A 26,028-nucleotide genomic window follows, 5' to 3' on the forward strand; every position below is an offset into this window, starting at 1 on the left:
AAACTACATTCAGGTACTATGTCAGGTATGAAAACAACATGTTTATGTTTTGCCTGTGGTGACACCCAACTCAATAGAATATGCATGGCTGAATGCGTTTGTTCTGGTTAACCTCATTCTGTCCAGACTCCACAGGGTCAGGTTTCCCACAGCAGAGTGGACACAAGGAGAGAGGGGTCACCACGCCAAAACATAAAGAGTATAAAACACACACACAAGCCCAATCAAAGAAAATCAAACACTTTCCATAACTTACAACAAACACCCTTCAGCTACATGGGCTGACGAAATAAAGGAACAACATAGCAATATGCTCAGTGTACAATGGTATGTCTTTATACTTTTTTGTTTGAGGTTTATTTTTGCCTGAAGACAAACATTTGCTTGACAAATCATGAACATGTTCCAAGACATTCTTTCATCAAGCCAATATGTGGCCTATAGTGGCAGGGAAACATGGTGTCTGTTTCAGGGGTACAAGCAGAGTTCAGTGTGATGACCTTTACAGTGAACCTGACCCTGAAACGGGAGCAGTACTGTAGCTTTAATAACAACATGACTCAGAGGCAGTCACTAGTCAGTCACACACATCTCTAAAAAGAATGACAAGTCTAGGACCGTCTGAAAACCCTGTGTATGACAATGAACTGTATAACTGTCTGCTGCATGAGACCTTCAGTCTACAATACAATGACAACAGAGAATACCATTTCATGTCTCCTCAGAGGTTCATACAGTTTCTGCTTGAATGAATATGTCCTCCATCACCTGGGAAGAGTGCATCAGTGTTGCACATGTTTCAACCCAGTGCTTTAAACGTATGCTTGCCTCTTGCGCATCAGCTCCCCCTGGGCACTTCCTGCTAATTGGCACGACTCCGTTGCAGCGTTTAGCCGAGATGATGGGAAGTGTAACGCTGGCAATGGCATGCATCCCCAGGATGCAGCAGCCATGTCTGGTTCAGAAAATAAATCTTAATACTCCAGTCTAACAGACGCACTTGATTTACTTTCTAAAACAAAAGCAAACTCCCCACTTCAGTGTAACATTGACACTGTAGGAGAGCCAGAGGGATGTACATGAAAACTCCCCCTGCTTTAGATGTAACAATCACTAATCAAAACCTCTATTTTAGTAGTCTATACTGATATAAATCTCATTATAAATGCACCAGAACCATTATTTTCAACCATTTGGTTTCTATGGCATTACGCCCTCATTGGGAATCCTGTGGGAGGAGCCTTACTGTGAAAGGATAAGGATGTTTATTTCTTCTCTTTTGGCATGAGGCTTGGTGAGCATATGCTGCACAACCCCTTCATATATTGTCCATCTAAACATCCAAATGGGCGCACAGAGCAGGTGATGGTCCTGATAACAGCAGAGTTGACACTTACAGCCATATTGTAATTTGTCTAATTCTTTACTGATCCCAATCTGCTGTGTTGTTTGTTCTAGGCCAATCTGCGTTTGGTGTTGGTAAGTAATTTTTTCTTTATCCGTCTAAATCTGTTTTGAGGACAAACTCTCCAACACAGCCATAAAACATATGTCCTGCCAGGAAGCCTTTGAATCTTTGTCAAAACAGCATTCCACTAAAAGGTCAATATGTCTTCCCAATGTCTGCTCAAATGTTTGTGTTAGGTTGAGTTGTTTTTGTGAAGACTGTATGTAAAAAGAAAACACGTAATTACATTTGCAGCTTACCTGTTGAACTCATATATGTCCTCTATATTTCCAAACAGGGAAGAAACCTGGTCTGGTCGAATGGGAAGGTTGTCCAGGTCTATGATGTGAGCCAGGTAATCCTAGAGAAACAATAACACTGAAGAACCAAACATCCTGGAGTGTGTGTGTGTTTTCCGTCTAAACTGCAATTTCAGATTCTTTGCAGTAGAGGGAGCTTATGTATAGAGAAAGTTGAACATGCTCAAACTGTTGGCTCCTTGGTGGATTCCGCTTCAATGTTGTTTCAATTTATTGCAAATCCTGTTCGCAGGCTAAAAAAGACCACATAGGAGGAGGTCTTTATCTGCTGTCCATTACAACAAAACGGTATGACTCAGGATCAGTGTGTTCAAACCTAAGTGGTTCAATTGTCATTTTAAGGATGTATTCCTTGTTACTGGGAGGGCTGTAGCTCTGTAAAAACCAGTCTCTCAGACCAGCACACAGTGTTCTCCTCCCATGACCCCTCTCCCATCAGGCTGCAGGACTACTCTGAAGTAGACAATATCAACTAAAAACAGAGGCACAGTAGCCATATATTCCAGGAATGTCTGATGTTGCTCCTCTCACCTAATTACACACGTTTGTACATACAAACACGTGTGCACACACCCCATCAGTGCAGAGTAAAGTAGAGTCTTCACACACAAGAATGTTTCGCATTCCTCTATAGAGTTCCAGACATTTGTAGAATCTATGCCAAGGTGCATTGAGGCTGTTCTGGGGCCCCAACGCCCTTTTAAGACACTATGTTGGCGTTTCCTTTATTTTGGCAGTTAGCTGTATGTACAGCCTCCTATTAGACCTTCAGCACAAGGTTAGGTCTAGGCTTGTGGTTATGGGTGGGTAACCCATAAAGGGTAATGCCCTCTAGGGGATGGGAGGGGAAGAGGCATTTAAAAGGGTTGCAAGACTTCTGGGCAGTCAAGTGACAAAGATGGCCTTGTGAGAAATGTATGGGAAGAAGGCTATGGATCCTAGCAGTAGTCCAAACAGAGATATTGACCCTCAGCATTTCAGGACATCTGTTGAGGCGGAAGTGGAGGTGTGAGTTCACCTGTGTCACACAACTGTTCTTAGAGCTGAGATTAAGAGGTTCCGGCTTTCATTATGTTGTGTGGAGAGGCATGTTCCTGGATAGTTTATGGTGTAGTCCTCTGTAGCTCAGCTGGTAGAGCACGGCGCTTGTAACGCCAAGGTAGTGGGTTCGATCCCCGGGACCACCCATACACAAAAATGTATGCACGCATGACTGTAAGTCGCTTTGGATAAAAGCGTCTGCTAAATGGCATATTATTATTATTATTATTATTATTATTAGTGTAGAGCAGACACTAACAGCTGTCAACATCATAAGTGACAGTAGCAGGACAAAACCAAAACAGATGCATCAAATACATCACTGAAGTGCCAAGTTCAACATCCCTGGTACTGTAACTTCGCACAAGATGCTACTGCAGAGCAAGTAATTGAAATGCTGCATTTAGATTGGAGAGGTTGAGAGAATTGTAGATTTTGTTCAAATAGTTTTTGAAAAATGGGCCAGCTTTTCCCCACCGCAACAGAATGTGGAAAAAACAGTTGCTACTCTGCTATGTTTCTTCAGTTGGCATTGTGATGGCTGTGTTTTTGTTGGCCGTTGCCTGCTAGGGTCCAGAGGGCTCCATATCCTAGTTTGGGTCACAGTGCAGCAGGCAGCTAGGCAGGGCTCACGGAAAAGATGGAAGTCCAGTGGAAGTGTGGGAGTGTCTGGGGAGCAGGACTGTGTCATTACTCTGGCGGATGCTGTAGCGAGGGCTCGGTCAGGGCAGATCTCCCTTCAACACATAGGGAAGGCGCCAGCAGCACAGTCAGACACAGAGACAAGGTGAGGAGTGCCAGTAACACACTACCTCTGACCTGTCTGCTTCATGTGTTAAAGACATTATAACATGTACTCAACAGGACTTACGCTCCTGTCAGTACTCATCCAAAGAGGATCATTATTCCCCAACCTGAAGGGTGCAATAGGTGAGGCTGATCAATCTGCACAGTTGGTAGTGGTTTTCAGACTACAAAGGCAACAGCCATGATAAGAGACCAGTTGACTTGATTGCAGAGTGGAAGAATCAGCTCTGTCCCATTTCCCACAACCAGAAGATGAAATCAGGAGCAGCCGTTCACATCTCTGACCAAGATCATCAGGGGAGAGGTTTCTGCGTTGATTTTGCTTTAGAACTAAATATGTGAGAAGAGCGTGAGATCCCAGTCTCAGCTCTGTATGCTTTCACAGTAAACATATATAAAGCATTAGCCTGCATACATACAGTATGGAGTGTCTGCTAAATGACTAAAACGTAAATGTAACCACATATCAGCTACTCTACTATTTTAATCCGCTGGTCTTACACGCTATAAATACTATGGTATTTTCTATCTGATTATGAAAATGCCCTTTGGAAAATAAATGCAAGAGTAACTGCTATTGTGAGTTACAAAATACAGGGAACATTTGTCTCACCACATCTTTCAAATAACAGGAAATCAAAGTAGATCCTGGTAAAACAATCAACCCTAGAATATTTTATAGGTACCAGACACATTTGTGCCTACAAGGCAAGCAGTCACTTGGAAAATGGAGAACCTTATTTGCTCTCTAAACCTGTGAAGCCCATTCCTTTCTGTCTCATTACTGGCCAACTCCAGTAAATCACCTCCATATAAGGAGGTACAGACATTAAGTCATAACTACATACCATTCTAAGAGAAACACTGAAAATATATATTCAATGACACTATCATATGGCCTATAGTGAAAAGATTGCATTGCATAGATTAAGATCAAGTCCTAATAACCAGAACTGAATGGCGACTCACCTCCACGATGCTGCGAAGGTCCCTGACATACATGCGCTCCGTCTCAATGATCTCCATGACCACACGGTCCACGTAGCTGAGCTTAGGGTTGGGCGCCATAACTTCAGTGGCGAAGGGTGAGGTTGGGGTCTGAGGTGCACTAGTCCTCCTGTTGGTGGTGGCGTTGTTGTTGCGCTGGGACCTGGTCTGACTGTGGTCCAGCCACTGGTCTCTGGTCCCCCCCTGGCTGAGGCCCTGCGTCTTGGTCTGTGGCTGCACCCTGGCTCCCTCTGTAGGGCTGAGCTCCAGGTCAATGTCCTCTCCACTGGGGGGAGGTAGTGTGGAGGGGAGGGCTGTGGTACTGCCGTAGAGGCTGTGGCTGTCCCGGGAGGAGACTGAGGACAGAGTGGACACTAGGCTCACTGGACGCTCAGCCTCTCCCGCTGAGGGGTCAGCACAGAGCCGGCTGTAGCCGTCTTGTCGCTCATGGCCACTACTGATGGAGAGGGCAGAGTACAACCGAGGAGATTCTGATAGAGAGGAGAGTGAGAGAGAATTGAGTCTCAGGGCACATGGGCAGAAACATAGATTGTTAAATTGGGACATTCCACTACATTTGAGATCCATTGAATCAAATACTGTACTCCGATGATCTATGTATGACAGTATGAACCCAGTGTTCAGCGTCCCAGCCTGAGGAAGAGTGCTCTACTGAAAATGGGCTCTCAAATCATACGGACATGCCCCAATTACAGCTCTCCACATTCTCTGGAAAACCCTGCCATTTCCTCCAAAATCCCTTACTGGTACTGGCGAAGTCTTGGAAAAACAGAAGGAAAACTGAGGGGGAAACAGGTTGGGAGAAAAGAGGGGAGTGGAAACCAGAGTCCTATATATACACATCTCATTTATTGAGCTACTTTTCAAATCAAGAGAAATTGAATCCATATTCAGTTTCACATCCTTCCTGCCCAGACGGGGAATGTTCCCCAAATATATGAAGTTACTGGTTTATTTCAGAAAGTATTCTGAAGGTCAAAGGTCAAACCCATTTTGCATCATTTAAAAATACATATATTCTTGCCAATAAACTGCACCTTCTGGAGAACAAATCCCTTAATTGGCCACAGCAGTGACTCAGCCAGATCAGGGATATTGCCAAGTGAGGACAGAGATTTGGAGAGATGGCGGTGGTACAAACTTATTTCATGGAGTATTCTTTGAAATAGTTTCCAACTACAGCAGTGTTGACACATTCTTTAGGAAATCAATAAGGCAGTCATAAAATATGCGTCGTCAGCAGACATCCCACAACTAATAACTTGGCCCTGTCACTAGGCAGCGCGGCCAGTTGGCCATTTGACTGGACTTGGAAAGCGGGACAGAAATTTGAGCTGTCAGCAATGACTTCAGAAGGCCCTTTCTATATAGTAAGGATAGTATCACAAAAGTGATTAGGTATAATGAATGTAGAACACAATTATTAGAAATTGCAGAAGAAAGATCTTTGAGGTCACTGGTCAGTAATTTGTGGAATCAACAGATACAGGAAACAAAACAAGTGTCTCTCCCTCTACAGAGGTATAGACAGTCATTGTCAGCTGGAGGATGTCAGTGAACTCTGGTGAGTCACTCTGTGTCACCGTGTATGACAAAGTGAGGAGCAAACACAAGTTTCTACATGAACAGTCTCCTCCTGGCATCCACCTCAGTTTCCATGAATCAGGGGTGAGCTCATCAGGCCTAGGATCCTGGTACAGTCAGTCTGGGCTACAATCCAGCCTCTACAATCCACTGTAGGGCTCGTCTGCAACAACACCAGACTCACGCATGCCAAGTCTCAGAGGAAGCAAAGGAAGAGCCTGCAAGCAGGGGTTGACCTTGACCACTCTTAAAAGCCGTTTAAAGTATTTCCAAAACCATGTAATAGTCCTACTTCCAGGGAGTAATAGTACAGTAGGCTTTGGACTCACCAGACCACTAGGAGTCTCTGCTGTAGTATCTGTTCAGACAGAAGCTCCTCCTTTCCCATTTACTTTGGGCTGTGAAAATTACTACCTCGCCTGCTCTGAGAGCCAGCCGCCAAGGCCTACCCCTCCCTTCCTAGAACCGCTGGGAGGTGGTACTGGGGAGTAAGGGCAGTCCAAACTTACACCCTGATCTCCCGGTCTCCTAACAAACCCTAATGAAGTCTCAAAAGGTGCTCAGTTCTACAAGTGGAGTGCAAATTATATTACCTGTCCTAGGCTAATAAAATCTTGATATTTTTTAAAACAGAATTCTGAAATAATGTTGTGACTCACTCAACGTTAGGATGATCACCATCAGGACAAGTCATGGCAGTGAGATTGGTCATAATCCAAATACTGTAAGGGATGGGTAAGGCAGGAAACGTAACTCATGAAGGCCTAAGGCACTAGCACCCAGATCAGACATGATATGGGACAAAAACAGCAATCGTAAACCTACTGTACTGCGACTTCCCCTCCCCCCTTTCCTTACTCCGATTACCCACTGAAGAGCATGTACTCTTTGCCTGATACCACACTCCATTGGTTTGAGATCCTCCGTACGATTTCATCAACCACACACGGAGTGGCTTTGTTGTAGCAGGCAATGCTAAGGAATGCAAATGAAATGCCCTGGGCCAGGTTTCCAGAAAGCTTCTTAAGGCAAAGTTAATTGTTAGAACCTTTGTGGGAGCAATTTTTTGGGAAAAACCATCATTAACGTTGCACTTCAAAACGCTCATAATCTAACGCCTGCCTCAGACCAAGTGCGTCGTTAGATGCTTTTTTGCCCTCCCGCGTCACTTTATACACAGAGGCTCTCCGCTAAACATTGATAAACCATGTGATTGTCTCTGCGACCGCCGATAACTTCAGAACAAAGTTGACTACAAATACAAAGTTGTCAATGTCTTTGCAATTGATACAAAACAAGCAACGTAGAACAATATGCTTCAAATGAAAACCGAGATGACTGCATTAAAATAAACAGTACGCTATAAGCCTATTTCAATCATTGAAATACATTTCATATTCAATCAATTGAGTTCTATTTGGATATTTATAGGCTACTGTCTAATTTGTCTCAATATATGAATGTGTAGCCTAACGTACCAAATCGGTGATTTAGTGCATTTTTATTGGTTAAGCATTGGGTAAGCAGCCGTAGGTAGTAATATCTCTATAGGAGCTGATCGATCGTCAGTATTGTGAAATAATTATAAATGTTAAGGAAATATTTGAATGGAGAAAACTGATTCGAGAGCAGCGCTCCCATTTTCGATCATTTAAGTATCAACATGTTCCAACAACGCACTTAGCGACCGTTTTCATTGCGTGGTGTTTTGGGAAACGCAGAGAAAACGGTCGCTAAGTGCATTGTTGGAACATGTTGTAGGAAAGATGCATTGTTAAAACACTGGTAAGCCTACATTCCATCACTATTGGGAAACTAGGCCCAGGTAAACATGTGGGGCTGGCGATATGGTTAGCACTAGGTTAGCTAGCCAACTGTGATGCAGGGCAGAGTTTTCTTTGGGCCTCTGTGGACAAGGAAGTCAGACGCAGGATTAGCAGAGAGGAAAGTACACAGAATTATACAGTGAGGGAAAAAAGTATTTGATCCCCTGCTGATTTTGTACGTTTGCCCACTGACAAATAAATGATCAGTCTATAATTTTAATGGTAGGTGAGAGACAGAATAACAACAACAAAATCCAGAAAATCGCATGTCAAAACTGTTATAAATTGATTTGCATTTTAATGAGGGAAATAAATATTTGACCCCTCTGCAAAACATGACTTAGTACTTGGTGGCAAAACCCTTGTTGGCAATCACAGAGGTCAGACGTTTCTTGTAGTTGGCCACCAGGTTTGCACACATCTCAGGAGGGATTTTGTCCCACTCCTCTTGGCAGATCTTCTCCAAGTCATTAAGGTTTCGAGGCTGACGTTTGGCAACTCGAACATTCAGCTCCCTCCACAGATTTTCTATGGGATTAAGGTCTGGAGACTGGCTAGGCCACTCCAGGACCTTAATGTACTTCTTCTTGAGCCACTCCTTTGTTGCCTTGGCCGTGTGTTTTGGGTCATTGTCATGCTGGAATACCCATCCACGACCCATTTTCAATGCCCTGGCTGAGGGAAGGAGGATCTCACCCAAGATTTGACGGTACATGGCCCCGTCCATCGTCCCTTTGATGCAGTGAAGTTGTCCTGTCCCCTTAGCAGAAAAACACCCCCAAAGCATAATGTTTCCACCTCCATGTTTGACGGTGGGGGATGGTGTTCTTGGGGTCATAGGCAGCATTCCTCCTCCTCCAAACACGGCGAGTTGAGATGATGCCAAAGAGCTCAATTTTGGTCTCATCTGACCACAACACTTTCACCCAGTTCTCCTCTGAATCATTCAGATGTTCATTGGCAAACTTCAGACGGGCATGTACAGTGGGGGAAAAAAGTATTTAGTCAGCCACCAATTGTGCAAGTTCTCCCACTTAAAATGATGAGAGAGGCCTGTAATTTTCATCATAGGTACACGTCAACTATGACAGACAAATTGAGCCAAAAAGATCCAGAAAATCACATTGTAGGATTTTTAATGAATTTATTTGCAAATTATGGTGGAAAATAAGTATTTGGTCACCTACAAACAAGCAAGATTTCTGGCTCTCACAGACCTGTAACTTCTTCTTTAAGAGGCTCCTCTGTCCTCCACTCGTTACCTGTATTAATGGCACCTGTTTGAACTTGTTATCAGTATAAAAGACACCTGTCCACAACCTCAAACAGTCACACTCCAAACTCCACTATGGCCAAGACCAAAGAGCTGTCAAAGGACACCAGAAACAAAATTGTAGACCTGCACCAGGCTGGGAAGACTGAATCTGCAATAGGTAAGCAGCTTGGTTTGAAGAAATCAACTGTGGGAGCAATTATTAGGAAATGGAAGACATACAAAACCACTGATAATCTCCCTCGATCTGGGGCTCCACGCAAGATCTCACCCCGTGGGGTCAAAATGATCACAAGAACGGTGAGCAAAAATCCCAGAACCACACGGGGGGACCTAGTGAATGACCTGCAGAGAGCTGGGACCAAAGTAACAAAGCCTACCATCAGTAACACACTACGCCGCCAGGGACTCAAATCCTGCAGTGCCAGACGTGTCCCCCTGCTTAAGCCAGTACATGTCCAGGCCCGTCTGAAGTTTGCTAGAGTGCATTTGGATGATCCAGAAGAGGATTGGGAGAATGTCATATGGTCAGATGAAACCAAAATAGAACTTTTTTGGTAAAAACTCAACTCGTCATGTTTGGAGGACAAAGAATGCTGAGTTGCATCCAAAGAACACCATACCTACTGTGAAGCATGGGGGTGGAAACATCATGCTTTGGGGCTGTTTTTCTGCAAAGGGACCAGGACGACTGATCCGTGTAAAGGAAAGAATGAATGGGGCCATGTATCGTGAGATTTTGAGTGAAAACCTCCTTCCATCAGCAAGGGCATTGAAGATGAAACGTGGCTGGGTCTTTCAGCATGACAATGATCCCAAACACACCGCCCGGGCAACGAAGGAGTGGCTTCGTAAGAAGCATTTCAAGGTCCTGGAGTGGCCTAGCCAGTCTCCAGATCTCAACCCCATAGAAAATCTTTGGAGGGAGTTGAAAGTCTGTGTTGCCCAGCGACAGCCCCAAAACATCACTGCTCTAGAGGAGATCTGCATGGAGGAATGTGCCAAAATACCAGCAACAGTGTGTGAAAACCTTGTGAAGACTTACAGAAAACGTTTGACCTGTGTCATTGCCAACAAAGGGTATATAAAGTATTGAGAAACTTTTGTTATTGACCAAATACTTATTTTCCACCATAATTTGCAAATAAATTCATAAAAAATCCTACAATGTGATTTTCTGGATTTTTTCCCCTAATTTTGTCTGTCATAGTTGACGTGTACCTATGATGAAAATTACAGGCCTCTCTCATCTTTTTAAGTGGGAGAACTTGTACAATTGGTGGCTGACTAAATACTTTTTTCCCCCACTGTATATGTGCTTTCTTGAGCAGGGGGACCTTGCGGGCGCTGCAGGATTTCAGTCCTTCATGGCATAGTGTGTTACAAATTGTTTTTTTGGTGACTATGGTCCCAGCTGCCTTGAGATCATTGACAAGATCCTCCCGTGTAGTTCTGGGCTGATTCCTCACCGTTCTCATGATCATTGCAACTCCACGAGGTGAGATCTTGCATGGAGCCCCAGGCAGAGGGAGATTGACAGTTATTTTGTGTTTCTTCCATTTGCGAATAATCGCACCAACTGTTGTCACCTTCTCACCAAGCTGCTTGGCGATGGTCTTGTAGCCCATTCCAGCCTTGTGTAGGTCTACAATCTTGTCCCTGACATCCTTGGAGAGCTCTTTGGTCTTGGCCATGGTGGAGAGTTTGGAATCTGATTGATTGATTGCTTCTGTGGACAGGTGTCTTTTATACAGATAACAAGCTGAGATTAGGAGCACTCCCTTTAAGAGTGTGCTCCTAATCTCAGCTCGTTACCTGTATAAAAGACACCTGGGAGCCAGAAATCTTTCTGATTGAGAGGGGGTCAAATACTTATTTCCCTCATAAAAATGCAAATCAATTTATAACATTTTTGACATGCGTTTTTCTCGATTTTGTTGTTGTTATTCTGTCTCTCACTGTTCAAATAAACCTACCATTAAAATTAGACTGATCATTTCTTTGTCAGTGGGCAAACGTACAAAATCAGCAGGGGATCAAATACTTTTTTCCCTCACTGTAAGCTCCATCTCTGGTACATCAGTCATTAACCATGACAGACAAAACAGCAAAACAGAGAAACTCTAATGACTTTTCCATAGGCCTTCATCTCATGTACCTCAATTGAAATCCCCACATACAGAACTTAAAAGGCTGGTCTGGTCTGTCCTGTCTGGTCTGTCCTGGTGCCTGTTCTCCAGCATCTGTAAACATTTAGTACTGATCCCATAGGAGTCAAGTATCTTCCCTGGCACAGCCCTGTCAGCCATTAAAACTACACCCCCACACTGAGTGATACCACTGATTCCTCCCCCCCACCACCACTGGATGATACCACTGTGATTCCACCCCCACACTGGGTGATACCACTGATAATTCACCCCCCCCCCCCACACACTGGGTGATAGCACTGATTTCCCCCCCCACACACACACACACACACACACACACACACTGGGTGATACCAGTGATTCTCCCCCCCACACACTGGGTGATACCACTGTGATTCCACTCCCACACTGCTGGATGATACCACTTCATATCTCTCATTGCCACACTTCGAGAAACAAGCCAAAGATGTCAGTAAACATTTCCCTACAGATGTTGAAATTAGATACCACATACACTCCGATTTGAATTAATCTGAATACAGGTGGTGACCAGATCTCATTTCTCATAAAGTGTTTACAATGAGAAACCTAATTTAGGTCCAGTAATACTTGAGCATGTTATAGCAACAATTATCCTGAGATAAAGTCAGCTGGGAAATAATAATAATAATAATAATAATAATAATAATAATAATAATAATAATAATAATGCCATTTAGCAGAAGCTTTTATCCAAAACGACTTACAGTCATGTGTGCATACATTTTTACGTATGGGTGGTCCCGGGGATCGAACCCACTACCCTGGCGTTACAAGCGCCATGCTCTACCAATTGAGCTACAGAGGACCATTTACAGTGCCTGGCTGAGCCAATCGATGCAGGTAAATAACTGCTCTGGGACCTGTTATTACTCAGACACAGAAATGTGTGGGAAGATGCCAAGTCTAGTTTAAATTAGATACATCTGGTCTTGACAGAACAGACTGTATGTTACCACGCTGCTGAGGTCTTCAAAACATAACATCTTCAGACAGGTGGGTACATTCTTCTGACTGTCACAACCCACCACTAATTTCTTCACTTTTGAAGCAGGAGATATTTAGTAAAATGTACAGTATGCACATCCATCACAGGAAAACCAACAGGCTCTGACAACAAAAGGCAGCAGCTGATTTGTCATAGGGGGTTTCTCATCATCACCATCCAGACTTCATTTGTAGACGGGTATCAATGGGGGCCAAGAGACATGGAACACATTTACACAGAGTATTCAAAGCTTTCTGTAAACATTTGGAAGTAGATTTGCATGTTCTCTCCCTGCTGCCCCTCTGTTCTTTGTATGATGGATTGCACGTTACAGCTTTTAATAAAGACTTCTAAAATAGGTATAGCATACATAAACAATATTAATCAATCCGAGCAATAGCAACGAAATCAAACTCACAAACCCTCCAGCTTTAGCTCAGTCACATAAAGGCTTGGTAAAGTTGTTTTAGTCCTATGTCAAGTTCTGTTCGCGGCTGCCATTTCAATACAATCATTAATCCAGTCAAACAGAAGTATTAACCAAGTCAAGGTTACAAAGACTATAGTATTTGGAGTACATTTTAGCCTACACTGCAACTTGAATAACTTAGAGCTACAAAGTATGTTTTTTGTTTCAAAGAGTTACAGTATGACAATGGAATAGGTTAAAAATAAGTCACATTGTAAAGTAAGGTACATGCTCAAGGGGTTACATCAGATCAACCGCTAATGTCTGAACACAGTACTATGGGATGTTTTATTAAATCACCTTGTTGTTTAGGTAGAATAGCTGGGATTCCTGCTGTAATCATTCTGAACCCCTAATTGTAATTCTTTGAATTCCTGGTTGCTGCTGCCTGTTAAACTTCACAGACTGAATGTAAATGCCACAAGCATGACTTCTACTTCTGTTAGTTCACAGCCCTGCGGCCCCCTGGGAAGCTATAGTTCAACCTAGAAGAACATTGTATAATCTATGTGAATGAGGCCTGCATGTTTTGGACCACTTTGAACAGTGTCAAACATTTAAACAAATGACAACTCCAGGTCCATGGGTCTTCCATGGAGCCAAGCCAGGTCTAGTTGGAAGACCAGAACAGGTAATTGATGTAGAGTACAGCAGCCCCTGGCTTTGAGCACTAGTATAGTATTTCCACAGCCCGAGATGAAGGAGACATTCTAATAGGTCGATGAGTAATCAGACAGTCTAGAACAGAACAGATGTAATCTACATATGTTTCCATTTCAGCCATCATTTATCTAAGGTTGACACCATAAAACTCATATTACCCTATCTGCCTATGATGACATGATTGATGTGAACTACATACTGTACAGAACCAAATAAGGTACTGTTGAGATAAAAGATGTTCCACGATTAGCAAACACCTCATTTTCTCCACAATGAGCATGATGTCCATCTCAGACAGTCTACTGGAATTAGTGACATGTCAAATCAAAGTTAATTGGTGGCGTACGCAGATGTTATCGCAAATGCAGCAAAATGCTTGTGTTTCTAGCTCCAACAGTGCAGTAATACCTAGCAATACACACAATCTAAAAAGTTACGAAATATCAGAACGAGCAACGTCAGAGTCCGGAATACACACACAAAATATTAAGCACACTTTCCGTGACACTGACACTTTTTGTCATTTAACACACTCTTATCCAGAGCGATTTACAGTAGTGAGTGCCTACATTTTTGTACTTTTTTTGTACTGGTCCCCCGTGGGAATCGAACCCACAAACCTGCCGTTGCAAGCACCATGCTCTTCCAACTGAGCCACATTGGACCAGGTGAAAGCTATGATCCCTTATTGATGTCACTTGTTAAATCCACTTAGTATCAGTGTAGATGAAGGAGGAGACAGGTAAAAAAAAATATTTTTAAGCATTGAGAAAATTGAAACATGGATTGTGTATGTGTGCCATTCAGAGTGTGAATAGGCAAGACAAAATATTTAATTAAGCGCCTTTGAACGAGATATGGTAGTAGGTAGGGCTGTGGCAGTCATGGAATTTTGTCAGCCGGTGATTGTCAAGCAAATAACTGCCAGTCTCACGGTAATTTACCATTAATTAACATAAACACATTTAGCATTTCCTGGATTCCACCCATAGCCTACAAGCCACTGATGCAGACGTTTGGGACATCTACATTTAAAAAAGTCTAATAAATCCACGTAATAGCCTACACCATCACAATAAATCCATTATTTATTTTAGAGAGTTCTAAAGAAACATGATATGAAGAAAATGTGGTCTATTTCAGAAGAACAGAATAGTATACTCTTTGTCCTTATGTTAGGCCCTGATCTGGCTATGCCATATGGCTGTGGGCTACACTAGCTCATTTAGCAGACAAGATTTGCTTAGAATTCCATGGCATTATATTATTTTATAGTATGAAGAATACAATTGAACATAGCTGAATAAAATAGAAAGGATATTTTCTCCAAATGATTTGAGGGAGTACGCACATGTGGCTATTCTGTGTTGAGCGGTTAACAAAGAAACCGGTACTCCTATATGCTTAATTTAGATACAAATGTTGGGCTATACGTTTAGATTTTTAATACATTCTAAGGTTACATGATGCGACTAATGATTATAAAAAAGTTGCATGAAAGGCATGAGCTCCGTTTAGTTTTTTTGCGCAGGCTGTACACACTTCATCAGTCTCTCATTCACAATTTGATAAGCACTTGATAAATGCTTCAAATTTCCTGTCTGTATCCCGTGTGTGGCCGTAATGCCCCCTAAAAAGATCCATGCCTTTTGTGGCCAGTGGCCATTTTGCCCTTGGCCTGAATATAACAATTATAATTCCCTTCTCCCGGCTGAGTGCCGAAGCACCTCTCACTCACATGGCTCTCATTCACGTGATCTCTCACTCACATGGCTCTCAGTCACGTGACCGGGTCTTTCTCACAGGCTACAAGTGAAGACAGACATGTCGGGGACGCAACTTATCCAATTCCGAGGCGCATATTGAAGATTTTGGAAGAACAGTCCACATTTACATTTCATCAGCCAACAAGATGAGTAGGCCTAACGAACAGCAAAAGCACTAGCCTATGACAATCTACTATCCCCCATAGTACAAAAGTTGACCTATTCTATTCTGGGACAGTTGTGGGATGCAAAAGATCCCAAATTAATACAACCACTAGCATCAAAAAACCCTGTTTTATGCAATGAGCCTGACGCAACAGATGAGAACGTTTATCTTAAAATTATAAACTATTCGGTTATTTCTTCACATTATAAGCGCAGCAATGCGCACGCGACAGTAGGCTATAAGCACTATTGTTCCATTAGCAGGAAAACACCATTCTCAAAAGTGACCACAAATGAGATTGTGCATGTAATGCTTTATTATAAAAAGGTGAATTTTTATGGTGAAAGTTATCTTCCCCAAACTTGAAACTCACGTGCTGCGTATGTATGCCAGTTAGGCTCTACACCCGTTGTAAAGCGGATTAATGTGCTTCATTTTAAGTTATCTGGCCACTTTAGTTGTGATACAAACCTTATCAAAACATATAGGCCTATGGGCTAGGCTACATGAGGTGTGCGACTATGATTTCAAAAACAATGAACAAAATAAAAAGTATGCGCTGTTTGCCTTAAGCTGGGTATCATTCACAAGTGATAATATATCATTCACAAGGGATAAGCTAATATTGTCACCCATCACACTATTCTTGATTTAATCTAGTCTTTACATATACTAAATATGTGTGAAATTTGGTTTGAATTATAATGGATCATTATCATGCACCTGTCTCGAAACAGGTCATCTATGCACTTAAACCGCAAATGGAGGACACTTTTCCCATGGTTCATTTTCCTGCCAGCCAGGTAGGCTATACTCCTGTTTTAAAGAGAAGCAATGTGCTTAATATTAGGGAAAGTTGAGTAATAAATATATAGCGGATGGGATCCTCCTCTTTTGAATAGAGGCCATCACTCTGTTTTCTCATGCAACTGCATAGCCTATAGAAATGTTGCGCAACATGAGCTCATTGGCTCTGATTAAGTGTTTGATTAGGTTTTCGATTACATTTGCATTGATGTCAAGAGTGATTAGAGGGACAATAGAGTGCTGAGTACCAGGCAGTTAGCAAGTTTGGTAGGCTAATAATGACCATCAGAAGCATCATAGCTTAGAGAAGCCTAATTACCGTGACTAAACGGTCATGTGGAATTTGACTGCTTTCATGACTCGTGACCACCGGTGTGGCGGTAATATGGTCACCGTAACAGCCCTAGTAGTAGGTGCCAGGCACAAGAATAGTCCACCACCCAAAGGACATCCAGCCAACTTGACAACTGTTGGAAGAATTGGAGTAAACCTGGGCCAGCATCCCTGTGGAATGGAGGCGGTTCTGAGGGCAAAAAAGGGCAACAATATTAGAAAGGCTTTCCTAATGTTTGGTATACTCAGTGTATGGTTAGTTCCTACAGACAGTGAGTCACGTGGCCGTGGCTTGCTATATAAAGCAGGCAGACAGGCATCGATACATTCAGTTACTGTTCAATTTAATGTTAGAATGGGCAAAACGAGTGATCTAAGTGACTTTGAGCGTGGTATGATCGTCGGTGCCAGGCGCGCCGGTTACAGTATCTCAGAAATGGCCGGCCTCCTGGGCTTTTCATGCACGACAACGTCTAGGGTTTACAGAGAATGGTGAAAAAAATTATAATCCAGTCAGCGGCAGTCCTGTTGGCTAAAACAGCTCGTTGATGAGAGGTTGAAGGAGAACGGCAAGAATCGTGCAAACTAACAGGCGGGCCACAAACAGGCAATTAACGGCACAGTACAACAGCGGCGTGCAGAACGGCATCTCGGAACGCACAACTCGTTGGTCCTTGTCACAGATGGGCAATTGCAGCAGATGACCACACTGGGTTCCACTCCGATTAGCTAAAAAGAAGAAGTGTCTCCAATGGGCACGCGATCACCACTGGACAGTTGAGTGGAAAAATGTCGCCTGGTCCAACGAATCCCAGTTCCAGTCATGCTGATGGCAGAGTCAGGAATTGGCGTAAGTAGCACTCAAAATGTGTGTATAGACAGTATATGAATAGAAACAGCGTGTACAGCAGTAGATATATAGGATAAGCCATGGCTAGAATACAGTATATACACATATAAAGTGGGTAAAACAGTATGTAAACATTATTAAAAAGTGACCAGTGTTCAATGACCCTGTACATAGGGCAGCAGTCGAACATGTAGAGTAGAGTACCGGGTGGTAGCCGGCTAGTAACAGTGACTAAAGTTCAGTCAGGGTACTGGGCGGAGGCCGGCTAGTCATGACTGTTAGTTAAACAGCTTCCATCTCCAGGCCATCAGACTCTTAGTCTCTCGGTCCCAACTTTGATGAACAGGCCGTGGCTCGGGTGGCTGAGGTACTTGATCTTCTTGACCTTCCTGTGACACCGGGTGCCGTAGATGTCCTGGGAAGGCAGGCAGTGTGCCCCCGGTGATGCGTTAGGCTGACCGCACCACCCTCGAGAGCCCTGTGGTTGCGGACAGTGCAATTGCCGTACCAGGCGGTGATACAACCCGACAGGATGCGCTCAATGGACACATCAGTAGAAGTTCGTGAGGGTCTTATGGGCCAAGCCAAATATTTTCAGCCTCCTGAGGTTGAAGAGGCGCTGTTGAGCCTTCACCACACCATCTGTGTGAAGGGACCATTTCAGGTAGTCAGTGATTTGCACGCCGAGGAACTTGAAGATTTTGACCCGCGCCGATGTGGACATTTGCTCTCTGCTGTAGTCTATGATCAGCTCCTTTATTTTGTTGACATTGAGGGAGAGGTTTTTCTGGCACCACTCCACCATGGCTCTCACCTCCTCCCTGTATGCCGTCTCGTCATTGTTGGTAATCAGGCCTACCACTATTGTGTATTCAGCAACTTGATGATTGAGTTGGAGACGTGCGTAGCCACACAGTCATGGGTGAACAGGGAGTACAGGAGGGGGCTGAGCATCCACCCCTGTGGGGCCCCTGTGTTGAGGATCAACGTGGTGGAGGTGTTGTTGCCTACCTTCACCACTTGGGGACGGCCCGTCAGGAAGTCCAGGACCCAGTTGCACAGGGAGGGGTTCAGACCCAGGTCCCTGAGCTTAGTGATGAGCTTGGAGGGCACTATGGTGTTAAAGGCTGAGCTGTAGTCAATGAACAGCATTCTTAGATAGGTATTTCTCTTGTCCAGGTGGGATAGAGCGGTGTGCAGTGCAATGGCGATTGAGTCAGCCGTGAATCTGTTGAGGCGGTATGAGAATTGTAGTGGTCTAGGGTGTCGGCTAAGGTGGAGGTGATATGGTCCTTAACTAGCCTCTCAAAGCACTTCATGATGACAGAAGTGAGTGCTACGGGGCAATAGCAAAGGTAACTAAACTAAATTACTTACTTGGGTACAGGAACAATGGTGGACAACTTGAAGTGAGGACAGACTGATATGGAGACATTGAATATATCCATAAACACTCCACCCAGCTGGTCTGCCCATGCTCCTAGGATGGTGTTTGGTATGCTGTCTGGGCCGGCAGCCTTGCGAGGGTTAACGCGCTTAAATGACTTACTCATGTCGGCCACGGAGAACCAGGGTGCACACAGTCCTCGTGAGTGGCGGGGGCCCACGTAAGCGGCTCGATGTCATTTTCCTCGAAATGGTCGAAGGTGTTTAGCTAGTCCAGGAGCGAGGAGTCGGCATCCACGACATGACTGGCTTTCCCTTAGTAATCAGTGATTGTCTGGAGTCCCTGGCACATACGTCTCATATCTGCGACTACACCTTGTCCCTGCACTGTCATTTTTCCGGCATTGCCTTACGAAGGTCATAGCTGGTCTGTTTGTACATATCCGTGTTCCCAGTCACCTTGCCATGGTTAAATGCGGTGGTTCGCACTTTCAGTTTTGCGCAAATGCTGCCATCTATCCACGCCTTTTGGTTTGGATAAATTCTAAATCGTCACAGTGGGAACAACCTCCTCTATGCACATCCTGATGAATCCAGTCACCAAGTCAGTGTATACGTCAATACTATTCTGAGGCGACCCGGAACATTTCCCAGTCCGTGTGATCAAAACAATATTGTGAAGCCATTCCTCAGCTGGACCTTTTACTGACAGCATGACATTTGTCTGGTCAATGAGTGACAAATCAAAGACAAGAAATCTTTCACATTTCCCCACCATCCCCCAACTTTCTCTCATGTTCCCTATTACATTTACATTTTAGTCATTTAGCAGATGTTCTTATCCAGAGCGACTTACAGGAGCAATTAGGGTTAAGTGCCTTGCTCAAGGGCACATCGACAGATTTTTCACCTAGTCGGCTCAGGGATTAGAACCAGCGACCTTTCGGTTACTGGCACAACGCTCTTAACCACTAAGCTACCTGCCGCCCCTATGATACAATAGCTTCCTGATGAGACGTAATCCTATCAACTTTTCTTCACAAGACTGAGAATATGACAAGCAAGCCAGAGTTATTGTGTAACTTGTCAGTTGCAAAACATTGAGAGATGTTGCGAGATTAACATGTTCAGGTGGGGGTATGCAAACCAACCTGCCCTGGCTTCCATGTTCATATGTAAATCTTACACTGGACAAAGGGTTGTTTTTGTCCTAGGCTATACTTATGGCCCAGTCAAAGCGGTTGCTATGGAGAGACTCAGTGCTTAACAGTTCTGTCTAACACACATTACACAACACGTCCTACCTTCAATAGGAGAAACTGACTAGTTGAAAATAATAGTAAAACATAACAGTGAAGGACCTAAATCCATCCATAGAGATGTTGAAACATGAAAACCTAGCAACAATCAAATACATTGCAAATCTTTGTTGAAATGTTTGTAATACTACCATACATGAAAACTACTCCTTGGAATAAATACTCCAATAACTAAACATATTTTCTTAAAACTCTGCCCATACGTTTAACAAAACAGTGCAGTGATGAACTTGGTCCTCGCCACCCAGGTGCTCACTATGACGAAGGTAAGAAATAACAGATGTTCTCTTACTTAGGTCTGAGAAATCCTTCCCTTGGGATGTACTGTAGGTATAAACCTCCTTCTGCTCACCTCCAAATCTACCAAACCGCAGTAGAGAGTTGGAGAAACTAATCTGATGAGTGAGCACCAGTGGCGATTTTAGCACGTAAATCTTGGTGGGGCAAACTTTTTTTAGATGCATGCCAGCAAAGCCACTACACAACACTAAACAATACATTAATTGGACTATAACAGTGACAAACGGTGCCCACAAACTGTTAGGGCCTAAATAAAGCTGTCCCAACAGTAGAGCTTTCTTTTCAGCACCATTGAGTGAATTCTTACACCACTGCTAAACCTGGCTATCAGCGGAGCCTTGTCTGGCAGAGAAACAGTTCATTCAGCCTAATTTACTGCTTTTTAAAAAATATAGCTGACATGGCTGACTTGTTTAAACAAATGTGGTTTCTACTGACAATTGAGATGTACAAACTATGGCATATGGGGACGACGAGCGGATAAGAGGCAATCCGTAATTTCGATTAAGACATTAATGAGCGAGCTAGGATGGACGTAGTCAAGATAACTACTTGTTAAGCACTTTTGAAATGTACAGCGACAGAATTCAGAACATGGGCCGTTCTTACAGTATTCTCCCTGTACACCAAGTCAGAACCGTAGGATAAATAAAGGGGGCATATAAGCAGACAATGAAAGCTCTTACAATATAAAATTATTACATTTCTCTAAAACAGGCTATAGGCTACATGTGCACTACAAAGTCAGAATAGTAGGGTAAGTTATGAGGGGGAAAGGGAACACATTATTAGGGTGAAGCACATGGGCTACTAAAAGCTTACTACACAACATACACTTACTATTACTTTCTTAGCTACAGTATACATATCTCCCTGGCATATTACATCATTTTTGCAGCAGCATTTTTGGACTCCCCTTGATGTGCTGTGCTCCCTTGAACAGGAAGGTGGCGCGGCGGTCTTTCTTGTGGTCATCAAACTTTGTCAGTGTGGCATTCTCTGGATTTATTAACTGGGTACTCGACAGGTCGAATCATGACGTCAGTGATCTTCAGGTCGGAGCTCTAGAAAGAGGACAGAGTTCCCGACTTGGAATTCCGAGTTGGATGACCGTTCAAAACATATTTTCCCAGTCAAAGCTTGTTTTTTTTCCCCAGAGTTCCCAGTTGTCTTAAACTCACTGAAGTCTGAGACCTCCCAGTTCCGAGTTTCCAGTTATTTTGAACGCGGCAGAAGTCATGCTGGATTGACAGCATGGCCATTGTCTTCAACCTTTTCTGGCCCATGCATGTGAATGTTTATGCTTTTAAGCTTGGAAAAGAGACCCTTAAACCTAGACTTGGACCACACACACCCTCTCCACTGAATAGCAGGCTAGTGATTGCTTTGCAACGCTTGCATTTCGCCACTGATTCCTTCCAAACCACTCATTGTTGAATTTGCGATTTTCAACTTATGTAATGTTTATGTCCAATGGTCAATGAGCACCGATACGTTTTATCTATCATTTCTCTTCATATGACAAGGATTGAAAAGGATTTGACAGTAGATTGTCAATGTGATTCATGATGACTGCTTGTCTAGCTTGCTAGCTAATATTTTGAAAGTATGATGTTGACATGATTAGTCCAATCAAAGCTACGGTAGATAATGTGATTTGACGTCATTGTATCTGTGGCCAATGACCTTGAGCCTTCTTGGATGGGCACTTCTAATGTAACTATGGCAGCACCCAAGGGGCTTGAATTTTTCGAGCTCTCCCCGTAGATTTTGCGGTGACAGAACACTGAGCCAATCACGTCGCAACTAGAGAACATTACCAACCCCTACGCTCCTTATTTTCCACTGGCTGCCCCACCACCACAGAAAGCACTGAGCTAGGCTGAAACACCTGCATTTTGGAGCCACCTTATTCAAGAAAGCAAAAAAGAGACCTTGTTTGTATGCAGCTTTATTAACTCAATTATGTGTTTTTTTTACATTGTTTGCAAACTGATATGACACATTAATGCCAAAATAACATGCAAAACAGGCAAAAAAGAGACTGCTATGACTCTTGAACCCTGGACTCGTTTCCTGTTGCAGGTCTGATATTTGCATTCAAGTGGCATGTGTTCGCCAGGATGAGAATTAACCATGTATCAAGTCCTTCACTGTGTGAGCAGTGTCCTTCCTGATTACTGAAGACAGTGAAATCAGTGATATTTTATCAGACATAAACTGAATCATATGACCAACTACAGAGCACTCTGCTGGACACAGAATTAATCTTGGATCTCATGCACACTGTTGAGTCAAACAAAAATATATTTTACCTTTCATTGTAAAATCCCAAGAATTAGAAAATTGAATTCCCTTAGTCTTGCCTTGATTCATAAGAATAGTTATAATCCAATACCATTTTGAACATGTCAAAGCAACCTGTAGGAATACTTCAGGAATTTACGGTTCACCTTTTCATGAGCACGCTATTTACTTTCCTGAATAACTGCTACCAGGGCATTCCTGGTTTCTTTACACCGGTCTCTTGACTGTGCATTTGCAAACTCAATATTCCTTCTAGCCATAAAGCAGAATTTTTTTAGCCACATAAAAGGCACACAAGCTGGAAAATCCACCTCTCTAATTGGATGATTAGTACTTTTTGTATATGTCCTTCACTCGCATCAAAAAACTCCTGTGGATGTGAAGGCGCCCCTTAATAAGTTAACTTATTAAGGCTTGGCGTCATCCTGTTCGGGAAGCCAGGAATTGCACTTTGCTCTACATCTCAAATGAGAGCTTCCATGCCCCAACATCCCCTACATCCTTCCCCCTTTAAAACACACCCCTACTACCCCCTGACCGGGGTTCTCAGTTCCTCCAGAGAGAAGATAAAGGAAGAGGGTGTAGTCTGGAGTTTATACCCTTGGGAAAGACTCCTCCCCACCTGGCTGTGGTGAAAGGCTGCTCCTCAGGAGGCAGAGGCTGACGCTAAGGATTAGTCAAAGACTACACGACTACATTATCATGCAACTTACAACCAAACACTGCCCTTAGTCACAAGGTCAGGAAAAACAGCTTCTCAGCCATGAATCGTTGCTAGTGACAAGACACTGATTATGGTATTACAAGGATCTCGCTTCTAGCCTGTTTTATTTACACTTTTCTTTGACAGTTTTGAAGAACATTGAAGGCGATGTTAATGATTAGCTTAGAGGCCAGTAAATACACCTGAATGGTAGCAGTGAATGAGGCTGAGCACACAACCTGAACCTGCATTCCACAAGATACGTCAAGATCTAACTAGTTGTCCTGTGCTTACAAGGGAAACTGTTTGTGGTTTACTTTGTCTAATAGACAGCTTATTTGCCATAATGACAATGTGATTGGTGAATATACTGTAATTTTAAAGTCCAGCTGTGCACTTGCTTAATGTGCATTCTGCCATTTCAGTTACCTTGTTTCTGACAAGGAAACAGGTAAAGCGCAGCGGTCAATGTAAAAATAAAAAATATAAAATCACACTAATCCCCCCCCCCCAATTTAACCTGATCAACAATTGTGTTATAATAAAAAAATAAAATGTAATTTACAGTGATTAAAGACTAAATTGGGGGCAAGGGAAACATTTCTCTGCACTGCACATAAAACCTATTGCACCATCATTCCAATACTAATGAGGGAGAAAGTGGTTGAATGAGAGAGAAAGAGTTCCAGAGTTTTGAAAGACGCTTATCTTTTCAAAAGACCCTGATTTAATCCTGTAAGTTTAACATTTGTTTAACATTTGAGTGCTAAAGGACCCAGCAGTGCCAATTGACCTCATTGCACAGGCATGTGATGATCCACTTAAGTCTCCTCCATGCAACACACCCCATAAAGAGCCTCTTCAGCTGGGGTTTATTCAAAGTCCTATTTTCTCTGGAGAACACACGCCATCTGGGTCTGACGGCGGTCCAAGCACATTGTAAACTTTACCAGACAGGCCCAGGTCCCAGCTAGCACTTCCCTGAAGAGTGAGTCCTACTGAGGGAGGGCAACACTCTTGGGGACAGCTGGGCAGTGAGGTGGTGGTGAGGGGGTCAAGGAGGGATGTTCTGGGGACTTCCCTCGAGTCCATCCACGACGGCGTATCTTAACTGAGGGTCACCGACACAGGACGTCACACAGGAAAAATTTCAAAATACAAGCAGCATTATATCAGATGAAACTAATGTGGGGGTTTCTAAATGGAAGGAGATTCTCAGGAGCTACTTTTAGACAGGTAGCACAAAAACAAGTGGATCCTCCCCAGATCTGGGAATCAGACTCAACAGAAAGTCTGACTAATGTGTGTAATCCACTGGAAGAGTTCTGGGTGGAATGTCATTGTAAGAGACAGTAAAATCATTCACACTAACCAGGTTTCCATTCAACCATTTCATGCTGATGAATTACATGACGCATGAAAAAAATAAGTCATGACCGGGCTGATGGAAACAGGAAATGCCGGTACAATTTTAGACAGACAATGTCGACACACAATTCGTTCGTTCGACATGGTGGGATCTTTGTGTGTCAGTAAAATTAATTATGCGAGAAATGGCGGTGGAAATGCCTTTATGCGCAAATATTGATAGAATAACCATCATATCGAAGTAAATTGAGTCAGGCAACGATTTCTGTGGTCCTCCCACTACAACTTGTGAAAGCATGCAGTTTATTAGGCTACAGATTACATAAGTCAATGTGAATTTCACATAGTGCTGAAAGTGATGAGCTTGATTCTTTCCAAGAAATATTGAGGGTCTTATTCTGGTGACATGATGATCAATGCTTGGCTGCCATTTGACAAAGGCAAATGCTCCCTCTTATCCATAATAATCTCATCATTAGCCTAGCCACACTATCTGGGAGCTGTTGGCACGTGATTAGACTAGATTTAGACTATATATACACACAGTGGGGGAAAAAAGTATTTAGTCAGCCACCAATTGTGCAAGTTCTCCCACTTAAAAAGATGAGAGAGGCCTGTAATTTTCATCATAGGTACACGTCAACTATGACAGACAAAATGAGGGAAAAAAATCCAGAAAATCACATTGTAGGATTTTTAATGAATGTATTTGCAAATTATGGTGGAAAATAAGTATTTGGTCAATAACAAAAGTTTCTCAATACTTTGTTATATACCCTTTGTTGGCAATGACACAGGTCAAACGTTTTCTGTAAGTCTTCACAAGGTTTTCACACACTGTTGCTGGTATTTTGGCCCATTCCTTCATGCAGATCTCCTCTAGAGCAGTGATGTTTTGGGGCTGTCGCTGGGCAACACGGACTTTCAACTCCCTCCAAATATTTTTTATGGGGTTGAGATCTGGAGACTGGCTAGGCCACTCCAGGACCTTGAAATGCTTCTTACGAAGCCACTCCTTCGTTGCCCGGGCGGTGTGTTTGGGATCATTGTCATGCTGAAAGACCCAGCCACGTTTCATCTTCAATGCCCTTGCTGATGGAAGGAGGTT

The 26,028-nt window shown here is 43.2% G+C and overlaps 1 protein-coding gene across 3 annotated transcripts in view; it reads right to left on the reverse strand.

The window, feature by feature from the left end:
- The window catches only part of LOC121539227 (pleckstrin homology domain-containing family G member 3), a 96,370-nt gene that overhangs the window by 40,744 nt on the left and 29,598 nt on the right, over positions 1 to 26,028 (reverse strand). For all 3 annotated transcript variants that reach the window (XM_041847568.2, XM_041847567.2, XM_041847569.2), the window contains exons 3-4: positions 4,585 to 5,093; positions 1,708 to 1,808 (exon numbers count right to left, since the gene is read on the reverse strand). In XM_041847568.2, coding sequence (XP_041703502.2) covers positions 1,708 to 1,808; positions 4,585 to 5,093 — 610 coding nt within the window. The remainder of the gene's footprint in view (positions 1 to 1,707; positions 1,809 to 4,584; positions 5,094 to 26,028) is intronic.

The sequence above is a fragment of the Coregonus clupeaformis genome, chromosome 25 (genome assembly GCF_020615455.1).
Source record: "Coregonus clupeaformis isolate EN_2021a chromosome 25, ASM2061545v1, whole genome shotgun sequence".
Classification (NCBI taxonomy): domain Eukaryota; kingdom Metazoa; phylum Chordata; class Actinopteri; order Salmoniformes; family Salmonidae; genus Coregonus; species Coregonus clupeaformis.